This window comes from Polyergus mexicanus, unplaced genomic scaffold, assembly GCF_030449975.1.
Source record: "Polyergus mexicanus isolate NDT 795.1 unplaced genomic scaffold, iyPolMexi1.0 SCAF_23, whole genome shotgun sequence".
Classification (NCBI taxonomy): Eukaryota; Metazoa; Arthropoda; class Insecta; order Hymenoptera; family Formicidae; genus Polyergus; species Polyergus mexicanus.
The window spans coordinates 3273860-3294677 of NW_027223343.1; the positions used below are offsets into that span (position 1 = coordinate 3273860).

General features: G+C 34.8%; 2 protein-coding genes across 9 annotated transcripts in view; both read left to right on the forward strand.

Annotated features, from left to right (window-relative positions):
• LOC138942698 (potassium voltage-gated channel subfamily KQT member 1-like) overlaps positions 1-20818 on the forward strand; it is a 122810-nt gene that overhangs the window by 39885 nt on the left and 62107 nt on the right. The gene's annotated exons all lie outside the window — the stretch shown is intronic.
• Positions 5193-20818, forward strand: part of LOC138942696 (potassium voltage-gated channel subfamily KQT member 1-like) — a 56613-nt gene continuing 40987 nt past the window's right edge. For 4 of the 7 annotated variants that reach the window (XM_070313129.1, XM_070313133.1, XM_070313132.1 and 1 more), the window contains exons 1-2: positions 5193-8801; positions 13287-13857. In XM_070313129.1, coding sequence (XP_070169230.1) covers positions 8402-8801; positions 13287-13857 — 971 coding nt within the window. In that variant the 5' untranslated portion in view covers positions 5193-8401. The remainder of the gene's footprint in view (positions 8802-13286; positions 13858-20818) is intronic. The other 3 variants (XM_070313130.1, XM_070313131.1, XM_070313135.1) reach the window with 3 other exon arrangements.

Consider the following 20818-nt stretch of genomic DNA (forward strand, 5'->3'; position numbering starts at 1 on the left):
ACTTATCACGAAGAAACAGAGGTACCCGGTTTCACCCGCCTAACCCGATTTTACTATATTTTTCCCTATATAGACAAAAATTTTGAGTTATCTTATGTCAACGATACACGCCATCAATTCGTCTATTATTTATATGAAAGATGAAGCGGTTCCAGACAAAATCTCTTCAAACTAATATAAATGCGGATATTCAAGTCACGATTTGTACGAAGGATATAAATATATACGCGCGAACGTGCCGGACGCAAGTGCTCGACCGGAGATTATATTGTATTACAGACAGAATATAAAAAAAGAAAAACATTCTACACTCGAGAAAAATACATCCAGATATTGTATAACATAAAAGTTGTTTGCAAAAAAAGTTTTTTTGGAAACAACCCGTACACGTGCTTGCATGCGAATGTAGGTATATTAATTTTATGTGACATAAAAATTGAATTGCTTAAAATGATTGAACTCTACAAAATATAAAAGAACTGTCTAAGAAAATGACCGTATCAACGCTTCATGCACACTGTACTGTGCATACAATGCAAACTAACACAGTACATTTTACTATATACCACAAGGTATATCGTACAAGTAAACATTCGGTGACATGCTCTGTAAACATATGTATACGCGCGTAAGTCTTATGACGTCAATTAGCCCAGTCGTATTTTATTAATGTAATTTTATTAATGCTGTTTATAAATTACACATCTGATATTTTGCGTAATAATATACCATATGTTGGGGCGATGAGTGGCTTAGAGCGTTGAGTCGCGGGTTGACAAGTGCCACGTCCCAGGTTCGATTCCGCTTGGATCTCATCCCACCATATATACCTCTTTATAGAAGAGAAGGAAGAATGACAGAGAAGGAAAGAAGGATAAAAAGGAGGGGGAGAATAGGAAGGGGACAAAAAGAGAGGGTTAGGAGTTAGGAACAAGGGAGAAGAGCGAAAAGAGAAAAGAGAAAAGAGAAAAGATAGAGGAAAGCTATGTGTGTAGAAGTGTTAGAGATAAGAGCATAAGGATGAAGGAGGAAAGGGAGCGTGAGGAGCAAAGGGGAAGAGCAAGAGAGAGGGAAAAGGAAAGCGGTGTAGTAAAGCGTTAGGTTAGGTGTAGGAGCGTTAGTTGTAAGAGCGGAAATGTAAGAAAATGAAAAAATATATTTGGAAATTTGTAAAGTGTAAGAGTATAAAATTGCAACTCCATTGGGGGGAGTCAATAAAGACATACATACATACATACAATATACCATATATAGTGTTTCTATATTAATTAATAAATTTTCCATATATACTTTATTCTAAGTTACTTTATCAAATCTGGCGTCTCTGTCAGATCTTTTGAAATTCGATACCCATCAAGAAACTATCTGGGCTAGAAGCCGCGGGTAATCCTCTTTTCCTATTGATTGGCATACAGCTCGTTGCCGTGGTTACCAAAAGGTTACTACAATCCTTTCATCAGGAGCTATTTATTGGATGAACATTACCCTCCCTGAGCTCATAAGCTAGCGATATTAGAAGAAACTGGAAACAGCGTTTGCAATTTATACCAGCGAGTCGCAATACGAAATGAATCGCTCGAATAGAGAGAGCGAATTTAAAGTTTCACATTCCACCAAATCCGACACAAAGCTTCGTAACCAATGTATTTTAAATATATCTGAACAAATTGCGCGCGAACATGCAGAGCAACCCAACGAATACGACAATATTATAAAAATGCAATAAAATTAACATTTTCAAAAAATATGATAGCATATGTATATTTATATAATATGATTGAACTTATTATTGCCCATAACAATCCGCCAAAAAAAGCATCTAATTTATTACGAAAAACAATACATCGATTCACAAGATATACACTCTCTATACAGATCCAATATATTCCTGTCTCTGTATCTCCGCAAGAGCGTCTCTCTCACCCGGAAACAACTTTTAAATTAGCGCCCTCTCGTGTCGTTACATTATGTATAAAATTTCAAGTGAACGATATTTTCTATCGAATATTAATGCCAAGGAAATGGCTAGCACGTCGTTATTGTTGATCCGGCTACACGTACGGTTGAAATGTTTGTGCAGTTCGCTGCAAGTTTGCGCGCAAACATATCCCGCATCGGACGTGGGTACACACGGTAGACGACGTCATGCGTCGGACGAAGTGGGACGTCAAAATCAATCGAACAAGCGAATTATTGTCCGGACAATATGCGTGCATTCAAAAGCATTGCGGTTCGCAAATAACGTTATCGTGCAGAGATCAGAGGGATCCGTTCTTATCAATGTATAAAGGGATTTCTATGTTTCGATATATACATAACTTTTTGTACGTGATATTCTATATTATGTATTGTATATATACATCTTCAATATTATATTTTCTCGTGTACTTCGTTTTCCTTTTTTTTTTAATAAAACAAATCTCTTTGCTAAGGCATGAAAACTATTTCTAGATTTTTATATGTAAAAATATATGTAATATATTTATATGAGAAAGATATAATTATACATCCTCTCTTTCGCGTGAAAATAAATTTCATCGAAAATAAATTTATTTATGTAACAAAAATTCTATTTTATACTTTCTACAGGTATAAACTGTAAGACGCAAATGAATAAAATATTAAAATCAATATGAGCAATTAAATTGCCTTTTAAATTATTACTTTATAACGAAATTCTTTTATATATTATTTAATTGAATATAATATATAATTTGGAAATATGAGAGTATGCGCTTAGCTATCTTTTATTTTAAATTTTAGAAGGCAATTTTAAAAAAGTCGACAGAGATTGTAATATCTTTTTGATTAATAAAGGAGATGATATTATAGTAATGCCGTCGAATTAATATTCTCGTAGATCGTAGAATTTCGCGATAGTCGAATAAGTTAAATTATAATCGCGTTAGTTTCTGGTATATAGACTAGAAATTATTCACGGTAACGCGAGGGTCCGCGGGATTGTCTCTGGAATTACCTTCAAAACTGATTTCAAGTTTCAAGCGTATCTTTTTTATTATACGGCTGCGAAGGTTTCCTTTGAGGGGACAAACACTGGCGATCGATATTTGTTTCAGATGTGAAAAAAACATCCCTTAATTTTTGTGCGCGAGGAGTTGGAATGTTTGCAGTTCAGTTTTAAATGGCTGCTTGAGCTGGCGCACACTCTTCAAAACTAGTTTCTTGTTTAGTTCCCCCTCCCCCCCCCCCCAACATTGTCTGGAGATTAAAATATCTTTTACAAGGTATATATTTTCTTTTAAAAGATCTATCCTTTCAGAGATTTCAAATAAACCGACGCAAGAGAAATCATTCACGTGCCAGGGCGAGCTACTCACATTCTCTTTGTGTTTAACAATTGAGTATTTACGAGGCAATGCGTTAAGCGAGAAAGAGTGAAGAAGGAAAGGTAAACGCAAATGCGGGTGGAAATTCAAATAAGGGCGGAATAAATGCGTCGCGTGCGGACACGAATAATGGAAATAGCTATAAGCCAGCTTGTGAATCGTTCGTACCGTGTCGTTTAATTTCGCACGGAGTCGCGTTGATTCAATGATTAAACATTTCGAGCCTAATAGTGTTTAAACGTACTCGTAACTTGTTATCTTCGCATTATTTTATTCTTACGCTGAAAAAAATAAGCTGAATCCAAACAATTTTGTTTGAAAAATGATTTTTTAAAAATTATTAATTTAAATACTCGCGAAAGAATTAGTTATTTCAAACAAGCAGTAAATACATTTGAATTAGTAAAATATAAGATAAAGTCAAAGTATGTTTTTATTTACAGATAAAAAAGATTTGATTTTTATCTTTATTATAATATCATTTTCCATAAAAAAAAAAAACTAAATTACTTTTTATAAAAAAATTTTTTTCTAAATTTTTAGCTGCTTGTTTCAAAAACACAGGTTTTCTTTGTTTTAATAAATAATTGATCCAGTAAATATTTTTTATATATTAAAATTTTTAATTACGCATTTTAAAGATTATAATTTTTATTACATGTAACTAATAATATCTTTAATATAACGAAACATTTTTGGAAACAAAGTATATATTTATTTAAGTAAAAAAAAAAATTAACAAACTATTTATTTTGTTGAAAAAAATTTTATTTTTAATATAAAAGCTAAATTTTTCTGCAAACTATAACCAGGCATTATGTAATTTATACATGAACTAAAATTATGTGTTAATAACAAGATAAGTCAAAATTAATGAACTAATTTACCTATTGGAAGCCAACAGCTCATTTGGTTACAAAACACTTTCAAACAGTATTATCGAAACAATATTATCGTAATATAATTTAATAGAAAGCAATATAATTATTTGTGATTATAAATAAATTTGTAGAACTTTTTTTTATAAAGACTAAAGATCTCTGATATATGTCAATTCTTCGGTATCTTTCTTCTATTTTAATTTACTCAATTTAATGATATGAATAAAATATGCAATATATAGGAAAAAAACAAGATTTGTTTTACATATTTTCCTACGCAATATTTGTTTTGTATCTTTTTAAAAGAAAAAAAAAAAATATATTACTATACATATAATGTAATATTTTACAGTCTATTTCTCTCTCTTTCTCTTTCTTTTACATTGCTCTTTTTAATATAAAATAATATTATACAACACAAAATGTAAAAATTCTTTTACGTCATTTCACATGTTTTGCTAATACACACATAGCGCATAAAAGCATAAAAGTATATAATAGAAAACGTCATGTCGGACTCAGAGGCAGGATTTTTGTTAAAAAAAAAAAAAAGAGATTTAACAGAAAAGAACAACAAACGCAACGTAATGGATTTGATTAATTTTCAAACAAGCTTTCGAACAAAAATTTTTTCTCCACCCCGACATTGCCGCGCGTCCGTGGAAGAGATTATTAATTTCTTCAAGCGAGATTATTCAAGCGAGGAGAATGGCTGGGTGAAAGTGGCTGGCTCCTCTTGGTTTTGGAGCTGGTGCTCGCACCTGCGAGCACGCTCGAGACGGAAAGAAAGAGAAATAGCACATTCACGTGAAAACAAAAGAGAGAGGAAGGCATCTCTCGTGGGAATCCCGTAATCCGTGCGCCTTTAAGCGCGTGCAAAAGCGCCAGGCTACCCCTGCTCGGGGTTGCGGTGGGTGGCGGAACTACGAGGTGGCGGCCAAGGAGCCACAGTTGGTTGCGGGCTGTCGCCCTGAGAACAGCGCGCGTGCTTCTGTGTCTCGGACGGCACGCGACCTCGTGATCGCGTGATCGTGGAAACGAATCTCGCTCATCGCGATCAAACAAATCGCGCCAGCGATCGAGTTCGCGATCCATCGGTCAGCTCCTCGCCAAGGTTGGTGCACGCGGGCAACGCAACGACATGATAGAACGCGCGATGTTGATGTATCCGTCAGCATATCGTCAGCTCCGATCTTTGATTGGATTCTAAATAGCTTCTAATACAGTTCGTGCAACGCAACGAAGGGGTTAGGTTTTAAGCGCTCGGCGGCGAATCGCAGAGGCGATATATCGGCGAAATGGATCGTAGGAGAAACGAGGATTACGGCTACGTGATAATTGCTTGTTCCAGATGGGTGTAAATTGAATCGTGCAATTTTCTGCCTCTACTGTGTGCTTAAATATTAGTCCGATTATTCATTATCTCGGGGGGAGAGGAGGTGAGAGTTTCTCGGAGCGAGCTCAATCTGCGAGGAGATCGGGAAAGGTCGTTTCACAGATGATCCCGTATCCATAATGGAGCGAACGTACGGGTTGTGGTAAAATCATTCGCGAACTTTAATACGTTAAATAATAATTGATTTATTTATAGAATTGGCACAGACACTAGCAAAGAGGGGAGAAAAATAAGTGGTGGCGCTTCAGCTATGGTGGTAGCTAAGGATCAAAGGAGTCACTATATCGCGAACGAGGCGCAAGAAAAAAAGAACCTTCCCATAAGCGGGACGATTCCTTTGAAACTAGGAAAGTACGAAATTGCCCTTTTTCTAACTTGTCAGCGAGTTCACTAGTGTACGTGTGTGACAGTTTCTGGACAATTTAAGTCATTCCAAAGTTAATCGCTTTTCTTCAACACGAGTAGCGCGATGCAAGGTAAAGAGAGGATCACGACGGATTACGGTGTGGGAGAAATAATTTTGTCATTAATACTCACGCGCGACCTGTCAAGTTGATCAATTTGGCACGGATCCCGTGTGATAGAGAGAGGTGAAAAAACTGAAAGCTGGAACGCGCGATTAATCCTCGTGTCTCATCTCGCAAGGCATCGTGAAAGGTCAAAAGGCACTCCCGACTTTCCCGTTGTTCAGCGACGACGATAATGCGTTCCAGTCTACGATTCGACAGGTTCATTGTCGCGTTCAAAACTTTATAATCGAGGGTACGGTATGTACACGTGTGAGAAACGTGTTCGCGCGATAGTGTCATTGTGACATGTCAGAGTTGGCGTCGAAGTTGTCGGATCTCTCTCGGCGATCTAGTCGTCGTTCTTCGCTATAACTCGCTCTTAGAGAGACGTTATGTTAGAAGAAGCGTCGTTGAGGTAAACATTGTTAACATCGTGGTCGGGTCAAATGTTTTCGTCAAAGGCTTCGGCTAAGTTCGAGGGAGGGATCAAGGTTCGCAAGAACGGCATGCGAATCTCTGTGCACACACATCGCTGATTTTCTGTGATTTTCAACATTAACCTCAAGAGCAATAATGAAGCAATCATAATGTACATTAAGGAAAACGACATCCTTCCGCGATAAAGACCGTAGAAAATATTCTTGAAAATTTACTAATCGTCGAAGATCTCTCTTTTCCCTTAATAAAGAAATCGCGAAGGAATCGCGTTTTGAGGCGAATAAATAATCGGCTGAAAGAAAGGAAAGAGAACACCGCACATTTATACTTTGCACTCCTGTCGAGTAATTATCGGTCAGGTAATAGTACTTGCGCGGGCTTTCTCGCAAATTGTCGCTTGAAAGCGACGAGGACGGTCCACGAGCAGAAACGCCAGATATCATCACGTGATTATTTTAGGAACAATTTAGGAAGACGAGGGACGAAGCCCCTTTGCAACGGGGCGCCAAGTGAGATTAAGAGAGCGACGACGTCGTGTCTCGAGCGACAGGAAGATGAAGGGAAAAGAGCCCTCGTGCAATTGCAGTGTAACGAGCCACGAAGGACACTGTCGTCGTGTCGTCGTGAAAATAGCAATAGGCCGAATGCATTTCGCAATATCGCTCGACATACGTTTACCCGTGTTCGAGCGGAGATAGGAGAGACACTTGCCGAAAGAGAAAGGAGACTCGAGGGAGTCCCGGAAATCCATTACCATATTAGTCTGAATAAATACTTGGAGGATTTCCTTCTAGGTAAGATTTATCGCGAGACGTCCCAGCAGTCTACTCGACATCCATTTTCCGGAGGACCGAAACTGCGGATATTTTGATTCTCTCAGCCTCTCCCGGTTATCTATCCCTCTTGTCTTTTTCTCTTTCGCTCTCTTTCCCCGATATTGTCTCTCCCCCTTGCCCTTTGTCTCTATGTTTCAAATATCCATGTTCTCTGGACCACCTGAGAAGTTACGGTGTTTCATATTGCAGACATTACGCATAAACCGGCTGTCGAACATCTGCATCTGACATTTGCGATTGTTTTTTTATTTCGCTCGAAGGCAACAGCTTCTATAAACACGGTTCCATCAGTTCGCGAAATTGAGCGGAAACAATGAGATTTGCGAAAGGAGAGAATTAGAGACATGTGACTTGACACGTGTTTGTCAGTTGACGGATGATCGCATGGGATAGTAAAAGTAACGGGATAGGAGCAAACGCGACTCTAAGGACCCTAAATCCAACTTTGTCGATCGATCGAAGGCTCGAAATATTGAGAACTTTAACAGATGTGTCCCGGGAAACGACAATTGACGATGGATCTAACGTGGAAGGATATGTCGCTCTACGTCCTAGACAACGCGATCGACGGTTTCGGCGACGACGGCCAGGTTGGATAATCTTATCGGCGACATCCATGCCGTGAAAGCGTAATGTTTAACAAGAAAGAAGGCGACAGGATCAAATCTACTAGAATTGAGCTCTCTCTTTCTCGCGACGAAAATTCTGACGCGATCGCGGATTAAAATGAAAAATCCGCGATCAAGATAAACCCTGATGAACCGAAAGGAAGCGACCTAACCGGTTGTTAATCGTCGAATAGTGTAAGGCGATTAACGATCAGTGAAGTTTACTCGCTCGACTTTGCGTCCCAGGACGAGAGGAACATTGTCATTACGTGAACGCGGATTTTAGTGATTCCGGTGATCGGGACCATGGACAAGCTGCGTGGTCGGGCGATTGTCCGGCAAACGAGAAGCCGTTCATCGACCGTAATCGGAAAGATAGTATCGGAATGCTGCACGCTGTTATGCTAGGTAGCGGTCCAGGACGGGGGAGACGCGAGTGGTATCCAGGATTTTATCTTCAACGTCGTCGTATCGGCTGCAGGATGAATCGCGGCGAACAAGAGACGCTCTTCCGGCAGAGTCGGCAGATCACGCGGATTGTACCCCCCCGCGAGGACCTCGTTTTGAGCGTTCTCAAGTCGCCAATCAATCAACAGCAGCAACAGCAACAGCAACAGCAACAGCAACAGCAACAGCAACAGCAACAGCAGCAGCAACAGCAGCAGCAGCAGCAGCAGCAGCAGCAGCAGCAGCAACGACAACAGTTTCGGCATCCGTATCAGTCACAAAGCCAGAGTCACTTTAACTGCCAAAGTCATCCAAATAATAAGAAATGCAATCATTCAGGTATACGAGATTAAAATCTTTAATTGGGCGTAATTTGTGCTCGTTATCGCGAATCCCGAGTGATTTTACGAACAAATGTGATGTCAAGAAGAAATGTAACGTGGAGAATTGTTGCACTAGGTCATGTTGCATTTCTTGTATATGCATCGCGGAATATTTATACGGTCATTCGTCGTTTTGGCGATGTAGATTAGCCATTGATGCCGTTCGTCGATGATCTCTTTCTCTCTCTGTCTCTTTCCTTAGACTTCAGTTTCTCAATTCTACAACTTGAAAAGAGATAGAGAAAATCGGTTAACTACGTTTGAAGTTAATCGACGTTGTTGGAATTGAATTATATAATAAAACGCAAAGAGTTATATAATAAAATATAAATGTTGGAGCTCTCTCTTTCTCTCTCTGACATATTTTCTCTTTTAATTCTTTCAAAGGGAAGTTAAGGATTTAAATTTATCATGTAATAAGATACACATATCCGTGTATATAATATATATATATATATATATATATATATATATATATATATAATATTATATGAATAAAAAAATATTTTTTTAGCACAATCTATGTTTATACGCGTGTCTTTTGCAATTTAAGAGCATATTGAAGAATACTGATCTTGTCAAAGAGAATTTATATGCATTCTCTACAATGTTAATTTATGCACTCTTTTCATTTAATGCCAGCACGTAGCGATGCGACATTTGTTGCATCTTTCACACATTGCCTTTCGTGCAATGTAAAAAAAGGAACGCGACTAATCGCATATCTTTTCATGCGCGACGGATGCGAATATTAAATATACATATATTTCTTCCTCTTGAAAGCGAGACGATTTGCATAGCTCGCTCGACTTTGCACGATCACCTTAACGGAGAGGCATATTTGAAGAAGCCTAATTCCTGCTTTAGCAGAGAAAGAGAGAGAGAGAGAGAGAGAGAATATTGTTACTGCGCTCGATACTCGAGGCTCGATTCACGATGCGGTTGGATCCGTTACGAGTTTTATAATGTCTCGCCGTCTGAAAGATAGAAATGGAGAAAAAGCGAGGAAGAGAGAGGTGGTTGCCTTTATAAATAGAACGCCGTCGACAATTCATTCGCGTTAATGCACAAGCACGCAAATCGGATTTGTGATTTTCATTGTTCTGGCATTCTCGATAATTCCGCGTTTATATTCGGGATGCGTGTCGTAGGCTAAATATTATGACACTACATCGATAAATATTTTGCATGTAATTATTATTATTAATTGCTTACAACGCGCTGAAAATTCTCGGTTTTTTTTTTTTTTTTTTTTAACGAAGATTAAAAATAGCAAAAGATATTTTAAGTTAAATCTCGCACGAACAAACTCGCCACTAATTCTTTTTTTTTTCCACGGGTTAATATTTTACTGGAAATAAAAAATATGAAATTAATGAATACTTTTTTAATAAAGGCCAGCTTAATATTTGTGGCATTGATTAAAGTATGTACGCCCATGACCTTTGCATAAAAGCTACTTATACAATCCTCGATACGTCAATCGTAGACAAAAGACATGAGAAAAGCGTGTGTGCACAATATTAATGTTTTCTCTTGTAGCTGGTAACATTAAAATTTCGGCTTATCTTCAATATTAAGGATATTTTGGCTATATTATAGAATAGTAGCAAAAAACTATCAGAATTAAAAGAAAAAACATATTTTTTACGTTTATACCGTTTGAAAAATCAAATAAATAAATTCGGATTATAAAAAGAATTAAAATATCATAAAACAAAAAGGTTCTTAACATCTTTATAAAAGAAAATTTATAATTAATATTTTTTTTAATTTACGAAAAAAACTTTTGATCGTGAATACTCCCTGAAATCAACTGCAAGAGATATGAAAAAACGAATAATTTAAGGAAGTTTTTGAATTACTAAAAGTATTTTGCTACAATTTTTAATAAATAACTTTTAAATAAGTAAATGGAACGAAATCAAGTTTTGCATAAATATTTATTAGAGTTTTGTTAATATATGTAAACATTTTTATTTTGATGGCAATATTCTTTCCTTGTCAAATTTATCAATAAGGGCTACAATACGCAATTTTTCATAAACATCAGTACAAGCTTTAAACTTAAATAATTTCCAAACCGTTAAAAAAATTGTGTTCAGGTTTCGTACAGATACTCAGAAGGAATAGTAGAACAGTTTAGAAATTTTTCATGCTTTTGTCAATGTTTGGACATATGACATATATACATCCTTAAACACAATTCTTCTATTCTTTTTATACAAGACACACACGCACACACAAATGGCATTCGCATTTTTATTTGAGACAATCTATTCAATTTTCTGACAATCTTTTCGGTTTTTGTCCGTTATTCTTGGAGATTAATAGAACTTCCACGTCGAATCATCTATTTTAAAAAAGCTGTGAGAAGAACCTATAGCTGTGATAATCGCGTCTGTCTATCCCCATTTTTTTTTAAAGCTTACAAATAGTTACAGATTTGATGAGTTTATTATTATCCTGCTGAACAGTATAAAATTTGTTCAATAAAAGAGAAGGAAATATTTTTCGGGTTACGCATAATTAAATGTAAGCATTAATATTTAATTTTATATATAAAGGCATTTCGTACAGAAATCAAATATTTCTTTAAAAAAGCTTAAATCAATAAGCTTATTTTGCATGCGAATCATTTTTATCGGGAACAATTTAATATATTTCTTTTATTTATGTAGTGATAAATGTTTAATTAATTTGAAAGAAATTGCAATAAATTTTAGATAGATTAGAGTGAATAAAATCTTGAGTAATCTTTACTTTGAATTGAATTTTAACTTCTAACATATATTATTTTTTGTAACTCATGCTTTTTACATAAGTTTTACATATGTTATCTTTTGTAGATTGGTCAAATTTTACTTTTATACAGAAAGAAAATACCGTTCTTATGAAACGTCACATTGGGATAATGGCAATATTTGTTCGTAAATTTGATAAAAGTAGTCACGTGTGTATTATTTGCTTTTTGACTACAATTATTTATTTCAAATTTTATCCATTGCTTTTCGTGTTATATGCAAAACTGGATATATTTCTTAAAAAAGTAGGCCTCCGTGGTAACATATTAGAAACTGTTAAAATTATTCATTGAATAAATTTATTATGCTGGTAATTTTGTTTGCATTTTATTCCTCTGGTATCGCGTCGAATAATTTGAGAAGCGAGAATGTGTTCTTTCCCGGGAAAAAACATTATTGAAACATCGATAATGCTCTATAGGTGCCAAGTCGATCGATAAACAACAATGTAACGAGAGGCAAGTTGATTTTCTAACATTATCTCTAAAGTCGGTAAATATACCATTAAACTCCTTTACGGGTATATGCAAACTTTTTTATAAATGTCACGTACGCGCTTACGTCAACTTCTCTATTATCCTTTATTATAATGTTACTGATTTAATCTACTTTTAACGAGGACAAAGCAAATTTTTTTTGTAAGCATGTCTCGCGCAGAAATGCACGTAATTATCCAAGAAGAAAACTTGTGAATTGAAATTAACTCGGTGTGCGGTGAAAAAGATTTGTTTTTATCTAAAACAATTATCTTTTTCTTTAGTTATTTCTTTCTCTTAATTTTATTACTTCTTTTAAAGAAACATTTTTTTTTTAAATTTTTGACCGCTTGTTTCAAAAACATAGCTTTTCTTCATTTTAATAAATAATTTTTTATCATGAAATGAATATTTTTTTTATATTAAAATTTTATTTATTTTGAAAATTATAATTTTTATTACTTGCAAATAATAAATTTATTTAACGCAACAAATATTTTTGGGAACAAAGTATATATTTATTTAAGCAAAAGAGAGGATCAAAAATAAAAAGATATATTTGATTGAAAAAAAATTATATTTTTAATGCACAAATCCATAATTAAATAATTTCCATGTTATTCTCTAAATTTTTTTTATTCAATAATAATAGGCGTTATTATCGATTCTATTCCGTAAATAAGCTTCTATTTCATAAATAGCTTTCTCGATCGTATCGAGAGTATTCGCGCACGCATTATGCGGCGAGATATTATTCCGCGGTTCTCCAGCGGTTAGAAGTGCAAATGCCTCACTCTGACTACCTCAAATATTTGAATAATCTTCGCTTGACTACTAATCTATCTATTTACCATCGATGATTCATCCGGGACTCATCAATTGTATTCTCTCGTTGATAATCATATCAGAAATATAAAATTAAATTATCTTCGCGATTGTGATACGCGATTAGCATTGTCAAAATTAAAGAAGGACACGATGATATACATATTTAACGAAGCAATGCTTATCACAATATCTAAACGACTTGCTGTTAGACAGACACGTTTCTCGTGCGTCGACGTTATTCTATCGCGAGCCTCGAGGATCAAGCGTGCCAAGACATAGCTAGCAATCCTGGGAAGATCCTTTGGTTCCAATGTAAATCCTGGAAATGTCCAGGTGACGCGTACAACAACGAGAGTCTTCCACGAAGCAAGGACCAATGCTCTAGGCACGCGGAAAAGCGGTGCGGCGCCACGGCCGCCTACGCTGCCCTTCAAGCCAGCGAGGACGAGCTCGTGGTCGAGCAGGGCCTCGAGACGGAGGACACCGCGCTGAAGACGCCCGGCAGTGAGACCGAAGACACCGAGGACAACGGGGCGAACGCGGAGGACGCGCCGTCGTCGCCGGCGCGCCGTTTCACCTTCCTACGTCGCTTCCGTTCGCCGCGCTTCGGCGAAGCTCACCACAAGCGGGTGCCGACGCCCATGAAGCGGAAGTATCGGCATAAAAAGAGCAAGGAAGACATCATCGAGAATGACGTGGTCGGCGGCGAGGAGCAGGAGGAACCGCCGAGTCCCAATCAGACCGGCATGCCCGATTCGTACTATCCGATCTTCCTGCCGATCGATCAGGCCTTCAAGGCCAAGTACGTGTTCCATCATAAGAGGGGAAAGACCTTCCAGGAGCGGCTCTACGTGTTTCTCGAACATCCCGGCGGCTGGCTGTGTTTCATCTACCATTTCACCGTGTGAGTATACCGAGTATGAGCGTTATGTCGAGAACGGGCTCGGTCATTAATTTGTGAATACTTTCACCGATATTCAAACAATCGGGAAATACATTGGAATCTATCGAAATGTGAATTCGCGTTTATTCCGAAGCTCTCAGGACGTGATAGTGTATATGCGCGTTTGTTCATTGCGCTAATAGTTAAATAGTTAAGGATGTTTTAGCTGTATAATAGTAGCAAAAAGGTGTCGAAATTTAAAAAAAAAAGAAACATTTTTCTTACGTTTCTACTGTTTGGAAAATCAAATAAATAAATCTAGATTGTGAAAGGTAAAATATTGAAGTACACAAAATTTGAATTTTTAACGTCTTTACAAAAAAAAAAAAAAATAGTTGTAATTAATATTTTTCCTAATTTATGACAAAAATTGTTAGTCTTGTATACCTTTTGAAATCAATTACAAGAAAAAAAGAAAAAAAACAAGTAATTTACAGAAAAATTTTGGGTTACTAAAAGTATTTTACAAGCAAAATGTTCTTTCCTTGTCAAATTCGTCAATAAATATTATGACGAATATTATACGCGATTTTAGAGAGAATGTTATTTCCGGGACATCTCAATTTGATAGATTTTTTTACCGAGAATATCACGCAAATCACGACGTATTACGATCAATAATTTCCGAGACATCGTTATTTCAAAATTTTAATTTTTTTTTTTTTTTTTTTTTTTGAAAAAATATATTTAGATTTTAGATTTCAAAATTTTTGGCAAGAGATCATTTTCGTAGGATTTTTTATCAAATGTTTTAATATAACAACTTTTAAATTTTTTTTTCTGAAGAAATATATCGAGATTTCGAAATTTTTTTAATGCAACAAATTTTCTTTTCTTTTTTTTTAAATATATCAAGATTTCCAAATTTTTAATGCAACGAATGAACATATATTTATATATATGTATATAAAGAATAAAACGTAAAGTGAAAATAATAAGTAATAATGGTAATACTGAAAATAAAGATTCATATTTCGGACATGGGTTGGGTTAGGCTAGTTTCTTTTCGAGGGAGGGATCGCAGAGGGAGGGGCGAAGCCCCTCCTCTGCCTACGCGGACGATTTTTCTATACATAAATACACATGAATTTATTAAGAATTTTATTTTATAAAACATACATGGTGTGAGAAAATTATTATTAATTGTTACGATGAAAGTATTATTGTAATTACTTGACTTTTAAAAATCGATATCTCGAAAACTATGGACCGTAGCGCATTGTGGCTTGCGACATTCTTTTTCTGATAAAAAATCCTATGAAGATGATCTATCAAATTGAAGGGTCTGGGAAATAACATTCTTGCTGCGATTTTTCATAAGAATCAATACAAGCTTTAAACTTAAGTAATTTCCAAATTATTAAGAGAATTGTGCTCAGGTTTTTCACAGATACGAAACTTTCATGCTTTTTTCAATGTTTTGAAATATGATACATCCTTAAGACACGTGTGAAATACCGAGTCATAGAGGATCCACTCTTGTTTCCGTTCTGTCCATGCGGACATCGATTTCGATATCGTGGCCTTTGACACCCGGCCGTGCCCCAAATCCTCGACATCGTCGAGGATTCCTCTCGTCTCTGTAATCAAACGCTCACGTTCGAATCGCTCGATTTGTGATCGGAGAACAGATAACTCGCATGGGATTTTATTGCTTATCATTGGTATGATCTGATAAACGATAACACCAAGCGTCGGCAATCGAATATCTGAAAATATCTTAAGGTGCATCCATATGAAAGAGTCTTCTTGCCAAGATGCTTTTTATAATTCTATTCCATACGAAAAATTCGCAACTGCATGATGTATAATTTGATACACCGAATTGCCAGGATATTTTCATTTAATATACATATATATTCTGTATCGATAAAAAAAAAAAAAAAAAAAAAACTAATGTTTTTTCATACTATTATCTCTAAAATAAAAGATATACATATGTATATTATCTGTCATTTTAGAGATAATAGTGTGAAAAACATTAGAAAATTTATGTATAAGAGAGAGAAGGGAAATCTGAACATTAGTACTTCTTATTTCTTATGAAGAAATCTTTTTATTTTTCGCATGGATATTTATCGGAGAACAAGAAATATAAAAATCACGTTTAAAAATTTAAATAAAGAGAGCATAAGATATAAAGAATCTCACATAAAATATTTCATAAAGTATGAAGAATTTTATATAAAATTCTGTTTATTCAAACATTATTTTTCAAAATAATATTTATTAAAGGTTATAACTAGATGAAATATCACATATATATATATATATATATATATATTTGAAAAGCATTTAATGCTTGTTAAGAGAAAAAGTTGCTGTAATTGCTTAAATTTTGAGACTGTAAAGCAACATTAATCTCTTATATCTTCAAAATTATTAGTCTATATAGCATTCTTAAATTTTTATATCCTCTCTATATATTTTACTATTATATAAATAGTTTCTAATTGAATTTGATTATTCCACGAAAATGCTAATTTTATTATCTATACAGCTAAATCGATGACAATTTTCATATACATGTATGTAGACCATCTATACTTGATAAATTACTTTGCTCTCATAAAATTCTTTTACTAATGTCTTTTATTATGATTTCGAAAAAATAGGTTTATCAAGATACGCGTATCTGCGTGCTTTTATAAATGTAGAGACCTATACTTTGCATATTAAAGAAATACACTAATTCATCATTCCGCAGAAAGAATAACTCTTCTGTATGGTATTTTTGCGGTTGAATGTTTCGAGGGAAAATGTATATATGTGGGTAATTTCATAACGGGAATAAACATTCGTGACCGTACGCGAAAATGTATTTTCGTTATAACGCGATGATAAAATTGATTAAACTTGTCAGGAAATATGCCCCGAAAGATGAATATTTGCGCTTCAATTTTCACGAGTTAAGAATATTCGCAATACTCCGTGATAACGGACGATTTTTATTAATTATCGCTGCAAAAGTTTCTTCTCCCGTTACCTTCACCTGACGAAACTCATGACTTTAATTATAATCGAGCATAGTTGGAAAATATTCGTGTTTTCTTAAAAAATATGCCGTTTAAAATTTTTATGTTTAACATTTGACACATTATGTATACATAATGTTCAACATGTAATAATATTTAACGCATTTATTTTTTAACAAGAAAAACAAGCTTTCCAACTGTGTATTGTTTGTTATATTTTAGAGAAATTGAAAAAAATTTGTCGACATATATTTTCGATTATACGATAAAAGCTGATGAGAAAAAAGATCCAGTCTATTTTGATATCCATTTTTATGGTGTTATCTTTAAAATATTAATAAACAACATTACATATGCACGCTTATCGTGTTTGTGACCTGCATACGTTGATCGGCAAAGTATTGTATATTTATCTGAAGTATGCCCTGGCGAGCATCATCCATTGAAAAACTTCACGGATTCGTGAATTATTCAGCATGGGCTGTTTTTCATTTCTTCTAAACTGTCGCCAAGCACCGCAGCCTTTTAAATAATTCATTATTAAGACAAAACGTCGCCGAAGTATACGCGAAACAAATCGATTCTTATAAATATAGGTATGGGTTTTTTTCATACCGTCGACACTTCGCGCTTATTTTGTTCGATTTTAATGCACGGTCGCTAAGTAAAAAGTTAGAACCAAGTTTTTCTCATTTTGTTTCTTGTGCAAGAATATCCCACTTCTCGTGCATTATTTTTTGACAATAGACCCTTTGACGAATTTAAAATAAAAAGCACTTTTATCCAACAAAAATATCGAGGTAACAATAATAACTAAAGAAATAACGCGCGAAAAATGGAACACCCTATAATTAAATTAGAAAATTTTTTATCAAAATTACGCAACTATGCTTCTCACGTAACTGAAATTAAATTCAAAATCTCTACATTGCGGAAAAATCGGGCGAGTAATAAATAAGGAGATGCATCTAAAGTAAGCTGATATCGCAAACTTGCACACGGTTTTCTCGAAATTAATCGAGTTTGTCTGAAAATTTAATGTAAAGAAAAGTCCGTGATAACCAAATAACTCCGTAATATCATTTCGTTTTTGCGTTTTAGCTGAAAGTTAAAAATAAAAATTTATATCCGCAGACGTTTATCCGTAAATAGAAGAAGAGAACTGAGAGGAAACCTTATAGAGAATAAAGAGGATATGCTCTTCTCATCCCGATAATCCAAATAATATAAGAAATCAATTGTAACAACAAACGACATTAAAATAATTTTTGTCATTAAAATAATACGAATATCTTATGAACTCTATCAGAAATGTGAAGTTAATGTCGCCATTAAGTTTGTCGTTCAAAATAACGGGAATAATATTGACATTACCGTTATTTATCGAGTTATATCTCCGGTTATGTCTGATGTTATCTGGATATATTTAAAATGTCCAAGATCTTCTACGATAGTTCTTCTTCTTCTTCTCTGATATAGCTGGGAGAGGACTTTCCGAAAGGAATTGTCTATACACCATTAACTAGGTATAGGTATTAGATAAGTTAATATATGATAAACTAATATAGGTATTGGATAGGATGATATATGTATGATAAACCAATATAGGCATTATATAAGGAGATAATTGTGTGAAAACCTCCTTTTGAGTCATATGGGAGGATGAGACATGAGCGGAATCGAACTTGGAATCTTTCGATTACCAGCCTGCGACTCTACGCCCGGCGCCACGCATCGCCCCATTCTACAATAGTTAAAGAAACATCTGAGAACTGTTTGTCACAGAAGACGCGCACGATCGGCACTCTCTTATCTTACATTTTACATCGTACTACGCGGGATATCTGATAATAAACCGCGCTATCGAACTTTTAGACGACGCGAAAGTCGAAACGTTACAGTCGGAAATTGCTACGGAAGTGTCTTTCATTTTGCGCGCCCGATGGTACTGTCGTCATGTCGCGCACGTCATTCATTTCCGGAAACATATATCTATTTTTTCCCCGCATATACTGAAAATACAGGCCGTATCCACATAATCCGTTTCTTTAATTATTTCTCCAACTTCTATTTTTCTTGCGCTTTCTTCGTATTTTAAGATCCTAATTTTAAAAACGACAATGTTTTATATATATACATATAAAAAAAACATTATAACTAGTTAATTATTATAGAGATTTAGTCTTTTCTCTTAATATCGCGTTCAGGCGATTTATATAAATCTTGTATACATTTTCTGTATACAATAACAAGAGAGAATATGGGTGGAGTTCCGAATAGGTGAACCCTCCGATTTTTTTGAAACTACACTATTTTTTGTATTTTTTAACGCTGATTACGAATATGATAATGAAAATTTGCGACAAGATCATTTTCAAGGTCAAAACTCAAAAAAACTGAAAAAATATAACTTTTTAGATATTATTTCGATAAATATTGATGTAAGAAAAAAAAATTTCAAATAAAAGTTGTAGTTCTTGTAAAAATACATCATTTATGTTGTATAAATTTTTTGCGTAAAACTAAAAGTTTTCGAGAAAATCGATGTTAAAGACTAAAAATGGCAGGTGAAGTTCCGAAAAATGCTCACCTCTGATTTTTTTGAAACTCAGTATTCTTACGTATTTTGATGCACTGATTACGAATATCATAGTGAAAATTGGTGCATTTCTCATTTTCATAGTGAAAATCATGAAAAACCCATAAAAATTTTAGATCTTACAGAGAAAAACATTTTATGTCCTATTAATTTTTACCGTACGAGTGATAGTTTTCAACAAAAACGATGGAATCTAAATCTTATATCTGTTCTCCCATCTAAGCATGTACTTTGCAGTACATATACGATTCCACATGGGTTTACAACTTTCCACGTAGAGCGAGGTTCCACGCAAACCTATTTGTCTAGTTTTCCGGTAGTGGAGCCCCCCGCAGGGGGGGCGGAACCCACTGTTCCCACGCATACACTTTTTCACGCGAAGCGAGGTTCCACATGGGTTTGCAACTTTCCAATTAAAAATGTAAAAAAAAAATTCAAAAAATATAAAAAAATTATTAAAAAATATTAAAAATATAAAAAAATATAAAAATTATAAAAAGAAAAAAATGGAGTCAGTTCTTCTTCACATCCTTGTCGTTGACTCCGGGTTCGGCTGAGAACGAAAAATATATTGATGTTTGAGAGGGTTTTCCTTATCTAATTTTTTTCAAAAACTATCAGTTTTACGCAAAAAATTTATAGAACATAAATGATATATTTTTTTAAGAACTGCAACTTTTATTTGAAACATTTTTTTCTTACATCAATATTTATCGAAATAATGTCTAAAAAGTTATATTTTTTCAGTTTTTTTTAGTTTTGACCTTGAAAATGACCTTGTCTCAAATTTTCATTATCATATTCGTAATCAGCGTTAATAAATACAAAAAATAGTGTAGTTTCAAAAAAATCGGAGGGTTCACCTATTCGGAACTTTATCCCTCGGTATGAAAGCAAATTTTTTAATTTTTTGTAAATTCTTCAATTGCACGCGGTTGTCGGGTAATCTTGGCGATTAAATATGCGTGGCTTTAATACTGCGTTGTTTATACAATCGTTAAACAGCCGACTAATGAAGTCGCGTTGCACGAAATGCAGCTGTAAATATTTAATTGTCCAGGTGATCGTATTGATCGGCGCTATAGTACCCGTTATCATCTATTATTGTACTATTACTATCGGATCCGCCAAAGTGAACTGAGGAGGGGGAGGAGTAAGAGTCATTTAATCCAGATCCTACGGAAAATGGCATTGCTTCCATTTATATTCATTGCATACTGAACCGAAACTGAATATATGGCGAATGCAATTCTTAATCATTGATAAAATTTAATTCTTTATTTCAATTTTTCTTTTATTTGCCACAAAGATATGAGATTAAAATTCTCCAGAAATTAATTCAAATCGA